Raw genomic sequence first — 6,791 nt, 5'->3', positions numbered from 1 at the left:
GCCTCCTGACCTTCTTCCTCTCGTGATGCCGTCTTCTTGCTTTGAAGAAAGCAACAGAGATGCTGAGAACAACCAGCCTTCCTGTTGCTGAAATGTCCTCCCTACCTGTATTTTAACAGGGACCAAGACTCCATGGAGAAAGCCTGGAACAACCAAAAGAGAGGGAAAGACTGTTCTAAGCTAGGAGAGAAGTGTCTTCATCAGCAGCTCGTGGCCGGAAGGAAAACAAGAAGGTAAGAGACTCTTATGAACAGCTGGTCCCCTTTACCTATAAACAGTCTCCAGTCATTCTTACCTCTGTGGGAGAAAGGCTTAGAAGACAATATAAAGCGAAGGGAGGAAAGGGAAATCTCTGTGTTCTTTAGACTTAAAAGAGCCAAAGAATCCTTCTCAAAAGTTTTTTTGATGTAATGGAAACTAAGAGAAAAATAATAATAATTTCCCAGTCGGTTCAGAAACAGTGGTTTACATAATTCAGTCTGCTGCCCTTTAGCACACACACCACTCATCCAAACAAAAATCTGTTTAGGGACACCTCTGTCATTTGGTCACATCTAGTTTTTGCATCTCTGAGTCAATATATTTACAGCTTTCCCTGAGAAATTAAAAATCATTTCAGGGAAAATTTATTTTTTTTAATCATGTATAATCAAATTCGTCAAAAACATAGCAGTTATTCAAATGGCCAAAGGGAAAATAAAGTCATTAAATAGGGTTGGTGAGAGTTAGAACATGTCGTTTTTCAGGTTTATTTATTTACTTTTTTAATAGGGAAATGCATTCGGTGGAGATTCAATGTCATTCTCAACAGCTTTCTTATTTTTTTAATCAGTCATGAGCTGGGATCTGGATTAATAACACCCCAGGGTTGCTCTGAGGGGCTCTATAGGGATAAACCTTCCACAACCTAAGCATCTTGAAATTCACAAGCTGCGGGGAGGAATCCTGCTTTCAGATCTGTCCTATAGTCTGATTCCCTCTCATGATCAGAGGCATTTTTTTCCTAGAAATCCAGTGGCAAGAAGTTCTAGGAGCCAAGTGTTCTGAGCACAGGCCAGGAGGTCATGGACGACTTCTGAGTTGTTTACTACTGTCTGGGGCCAAGCTCAGTGCTTCCCATGTGACCTTAAAGTCTCCATATTTATGAACTCAGGCCACTAGTGCTCCTCCAGGCTTCCCTGGTAGCCCAGCTGGTAAAGAATCTGCCTACCATGCAGGAGACCCGGGTTCAATTCCTGGGTCGGGAAGATCCCCTGGAGAAAGGATAGGCTACCCATTCCAGTATTCCTGGGCTTCCCTGGTGACTCAGATGGTAAAGAATCCACCTGCAATGTGGGAGATCTGGGTTCAGTCCCTGGGTTGGGAAGATCTCCTGGAGAAGGGCATGGCTACCCACTCCACTACTCTTGCCTGGATAATCCCCATGGACAGAGGAGCCTGGCGGGCTACAGTCCACCGGGTCGCAAAGAGTCGGACATGACTGAGCACAGCACAGCGCTTCTCCAGATGGCAAGATTATGTAAACCACTGTTTCTGAACTGACTTGGAAATTATTTTTTTCTATTAGTTTCTATTACATCAACTATTAAATCAATGTTACTGTTCTTCCCACCCAAAGAAAACATTAAGCCTGCAAAAATGATAGTTTTTAATTGCCATAAGACATTTGCTTTGGGGTCCTGCCTGTAGGCCTTCTTGTTTTGAATTCCTTTCCCCCTCGAAGCCCGCTTCAATTCCTCACGTGATTGAGAATTTGAAACCTTTGCTGAGTAAGTGTCTCCATACAATCCCACCAAAGTTGGAACAGTGCTTGGAATAGGGCTTAAAAAAGAGAAGAAAGTATCTCTAGTCTACCTTAAAATCATGCTTTAAAATTTCTTTAATTCCCAGCTGCTGTAGATATGACCACGTCACCCCTCTCCTTGCTCACTGAACCCTGCCTCACCCTAGGCATCAGAGGCAGTTTATTTTCATTTGAGGTTAGTAGAGAAGCACGTGGTCGTGGTTGAGGGTGAAAGTTGAGGATCCAGATTTAGATTTGTTTGTGCCAGATTCTAATTTTAGATGTTTCTTTTGCCCAAGAATAATTTTTTCAAAAAAAAAAAAATTTGTTTTCTCTTGTCTGGTTTTAATAGGTTGGAGGCCATCAGCAACAGCATCAAAACATCTTTTCGTGTTGCCAAGCTGAAAGCCCAGCTCTACAGAGATAAGAAAGTGATCTACAACCGTGCTCACTGAGGGCAGGTTTTTGGGGCCTGTCTGAAGCTCCTCGTCCACAGAGAGCCCTGGGCCTGACTCTGTGCGCTGCCCACGGGGCTGGGATCGAGGCAAATGCGTCCTGCCTGGTCAGACGATTTCTTGTTCCAGACTGGCAGGGGACCAGCACCCTGGGTGCAAGCATTCCAGGAAAGGTTAAGGAGCGCCCCCAGCCAGTCTTGTCTCCATCCGAGCTGTTTTCATCCGTCTCTCTTCTATGGGGGTGGCAATGGGCCCCGCAAAGAAGGCAAAGAGACCCAGTGACCTGCAAATTGGGATTCCTCCTCCTGCCAGAGGAGGAGAGGAGATTCCACTTGTGGACGGAGTTTCCAAGAGGGTCCGAAGGGAGTGTTTGTGTCTCACTCAGGCGCCTGGCACATTTCAGGGAGAAACTCCAAAGCCCCGTGAAGATTTTTCTAAGGAATGCACAAATTGAAAACACTCGAAGGACAAACACTCGAGTAAAAATGAAAAAAAAAGGCCTGTTTTTCTAATTCATAAAATGCAAAACTGAAAGAAACTGTTACTACTGAAAATCAGAATGAGTTTCATGCATAGGAGACTACCTCATCTGTATTGCACTCTGACAAAGCATTTCCCACCTTTAATTATTGCCTCCCAAACTCTTCCCCTGCAAAAAAACCCCATCCTAGTTCCTAGCCTCGTGGAAGTCTGTCTAATGCATCAATAGTAGATATAACATTTTCATGGTCATCTACTAGCTCTGTTCCCTAAGGAAAAATGAAAAGATCAGTTGAATCAGGAGTTTCCCTCACTTACCTTGATTTTTGGAAACACAATGGTGTAGGGTTGTTGTGGAGAGATATTGAAGGGTGAACATTGGTGATGCTTTAAAGCAGTAAAATTATTTTCCTTTATTGGCTCATGGAAGAGGTTGGATTACGTTTTGATGTACTTATATTTTTATAGATATTTATATTCAAACAGTTTATTCCTTATATTTACCATGTTAAATATGCGTTTGGGCAGGCCATATTGGTCTATGTATTTTTTTAATGTATTTCTGAATGAAATTGAAAATATGCTTTGTTTTGCCTGTCAAGGTAATGACCTTAGAAAATAAATATTTTTTTCCCTACTGTACTGATTCTGAATCATCTCTGAAATTTCTGAGAGGTGAGCCACAGTGATAAGATTCAAAAAGGGGAATGAGTAAAGATGGTTTCTTGGAAAGGTGACAATCAGAATAAAAAAGGATCTTAGCTAACGACAACAAGAATTTGATTTATATCTTAAAAGTTGCTTTTTGATTGCATTTGTGAAGCTGCTCAGTCGTGTCCTACTCTTTGCGCACCCATGGACTGTAGCCTACCAGGCTCCTCAGTCCATGGAATTTTCCAGGCAAATGTACTGGGTTGCCATTGCATTTAGCTAAACACCAAACAAAAATTCAGCTTTCACACCTCTCTTTTCCTACATAGCTGCTCTCTACTTCCTCACACCTGCAGACTCTCGAGGGACTTCATCCATTAACTTGGCTTGGCCTGTTAGGATCCAGCAGTTTAAACTGATGGTGTGGTGAGAGGTGCTTTCTCCATGTTAATAAACTAAAGGAAGTGATGGCAAGGCCACCTCCCTGAAGGTACCTAATTAAACGCATTCCGCACCAGAGTTGCTCTGGGAAAATGGCCCGCTCAGAACGAGTCAGGGCTCCCAGTGGCTTTTTTATTTGCTCAGATTAAGAAGTTTGTTTATTGAGGAACACCAAGTACTTTTGCTCTTTCCCGGTAGCCCAGCACTGGACACACGCCCATGGAGGCAGAGATGCCAAATGCTGATTCTGGGCCCCTCCTGCTTCTCATTCCCTCCCTTCTCTCCACTTTGCCTCGGCTGACCTGCCAACCCAGTGGGGAGAATAGCTTTGCAGATGCTTGTTGCCCACAGAAGCCCATATGAGCTTGATCCGCTTCTGAGAATCTTCACCACTTTTCTCTGACAGGGTCTGAAAGAATGCCCGTGTTGGTGTTTGCTGTTTTAGTTGCTCAGTCGTATCTGACGCTTTTGCAAGCCCATGGCCTGTAGCCCATCAGACTCCTCTGTCCATGGGATTTCCCAGGATATTGAAGTGGGTTGCCATTTCCTCCTCCAGGGGATCTTTCTGACCCAGAGATCAAACTCAAGTCTCCTGCTTGGAAGGCAGATTCTTTACCACTGAGTCACCCTGGGAAGCCCGAAAGAATGCCTGGTTTTTCCTCAAATAACAGCTCACAGGGGTGGGGGGGTGGGGTTACTATTCTTCAACAGTGACATGTCTGAAGGATGTTCAGTAGCAGTCTTCAGATACCTGGGCAGGGTTTCCATCTTTACAGGCATTGGTTTTCATCTTTCATGTTTTGTTTTTAGGAGACAGTCTAGTGTCTTTGGGACTCCCCAGACGGCTCAGTGGTAAAGAATCTGCCTGTGATGCAGGAGACACGGGTCCGATCCCTGGGTTGGGAACATACCCCAGAGAACGAATGTTCTCTAGGGAACAAACATACCCTGGAGAAGGACAGAAGAGCCTAGCGGGCTCCAGTCCATGAGGTCACTAAGAACAGGACATGACTGAGCACGCACGCATGCACCAATGTCTTTGGGGGCATTGCTTGTAGAGCTCACTTGATCTAGCTCACTGTTTCTCGGCGTGTGATTCTCAAGAGGATAGTGAAGTTTTGCCCACATTGACAAGGGCCTTGGCCTGAATTTAGCCCCTGCTTAATCCTGAACAGCTCTTCCATTCGCTGGCATTGTGAATTTCCTCATCTGTGAACTGAAGAAAACGAGGAACTCCTCTAAAAGCTGTAAGAGCGAGCCTGAGATCACACGAAGAAGTGGAGGTGATGGGCAATAGTGAAGATCCAAGCTCGGAGGACGTGGATCTAAGATATTTAAGAGGGAATTGCTGTGGGAAGAAGCCACTGAGAAAAAGTAAAACACAGGAAGCAGCAGAGATAAGATTTTCTTTTTCTTTCTTTCTTAAAAAAAATTATTATTCAGACTCTTAAATCCTCTTCCTCCATGCTTCCTGTCTCAGTAACCAGCAAGAAAAGTTAAAAAAAAAAAAAAAAAAGGCATGAAGCAGCGCTCTTAGTGCATGAGAGTCAGTAGTAAAATAAACTGGAAGGTTCTTAGGAAGTCAATATTTTGGAGTATGTAGAGGAAAGATTGAATATTACTCAAGGGCCATGCCAGCTCAAGGGGTGAACTCATGGGATGGTTGGCCATGCTTCTTGCTGTTTTTCTAGTAAAAGCCCACTTAAGATTTCTCTCTTCACGTTTATGTCTCTCTTCATGATCAGGACCAGGCAGAGCTTTGATCTCAGGGCTCCAAGGACCAGAGGATCCTGGGTGGGGAGAAGTGGTCTTTGGTGAAGTGAGAGGCATCTGTTATCACACTTCATGCTCACTCCAGGGATGGGCTCCTTGTGTGATGGAAACCATTGCCCTTTCTCCTGCCTGCGCTTCCCTGAAATGCTCAGGGTATTAGACTAACTAACTAGAGTTTTCACAACCACAAGTATCATACTAAGCAGGAGTTCTCTCAGGAAAGAAAGAGCAATCTTTGGTTTTACTGGATGAAAAAGCTGAGGCTCAGAGAAGGAAGTGGCTTACCCAAGGTCACACAGCAAGCGCCTCTGGAGCCTGAGACCTTGAGCAGAGCTGTTTCACTCAGAGATGATTCGCAGTCCGTGGAGACAGAGGCTCAAGCAAACCTTATGAGAGGGTTCTAGATGGTGAAGCAAAATCACTCTTCGCAGAAGCTGTGCCTTCTAGCCTCCCTGGCGAGGGCTGCCAGACCCATTCTTCTTAGTACTCTCTCAGGAGCATCACTGTGCCCCAGAGCCCCGCTCACGAACATTTCAGTTGTATGATATTTGTTCACTGCTTAATCTTCATGACACACATGCACAGAAGGCAGAAACTCACTGTAATTTACAATGTCTGCCTTCGAATATGGTGCCACGAGGGCTTCAGTGACAACTTCTAGAAGAAGATCCAACACAGAAGAAGAGAGTGCAATGGTGATGAATGCGATGGCAGAGGTGGCAGTGTTTCCTTGTGTCCTGGTGATGGCCAGAAAAAGATCTAGGGCTGTGCCATTGGATAATGAGAACAGAAGGGCCTCAGCCGAGGGGGTCACCAACTGAGGGAAATGCTGTATTCCCAGCCTGACAGGCAGCGTGCTCTGGGAGGCAGCCCATCCAGACTCTGACATGCCAAGTCTTCTTCTTTCTGCAGCTCATTTTTCTCTTTTATATTCTGAGTCATTCCAAGCCTCCACCCGAAACTGCTGTGGAAGCGTCCAGGGATGAAATTAACAATCATTGGCGTGGCAAAGGCACCGACCGATTGGAACAGACCAGGACAGAGTCACGGGGTGGTTCTGTGGCTCCAGCAGGTTCCTGGTGGTCTCCAGTTAGGCCAGATGTTAAACCTCCAAGTGTGTAAAAGTCCAGAAGTCTGGGGAAGCCAAAGGGAGCCAGAATGGAATTTCTAGACTTCTTGCTCTATGACTATTTACCAGCTATTATGAA

The 6,791-nt window shown here is 45.0% G+C and overlaps 1 protein-coding gene across 1 annotated transcript in view; it reads left to right on the top strand.

Annotated features, from left to right (window-relative positions):
* The window catches only part of EDN1 (endothelin 1), a 7,320-nt gene extending 3,960 nt beyond the window's left edge, over window positions 1–3,360 (top strand). Inside the window, exons 4-5 of the mRNA XM_027525002.1 lie at window positions 120–233; window positions 2,136–3,360. Coding sequence (XP_027380803.1) covers window positions 120–233; window positions 2,136–2,238 — 217 coding nt within the window. The 3' untranslated portion in view covers window positions 2,239–3,360. The remainder of the gene's footprint in view (window positions 1–119; window positions 234–2,135) is intronic.
* Window positions 3,361–6,791: the final 3,431 nt, after the last annotated feature.

This window comes from Bos indicus x Bos taurus, chromosome 23, assembly GCF_003369695.1.
Source record: "Bos indicus x Bos taurus breed Angus x Brahman F1 hybrid chromosome 23, Bos_hybrid_MaternalHap_v2.0, whole genome shotgun sequence".
Lineage (NCBI taxonomy): Eukaryota > Metazoa > Chordata > Mammalia > Artiodactyla > Bovidae > Bos > Bos indicus x Bos taurus.
This window is presented reverse-complemented; position numbering and strand designations above follow the sequence as displayed.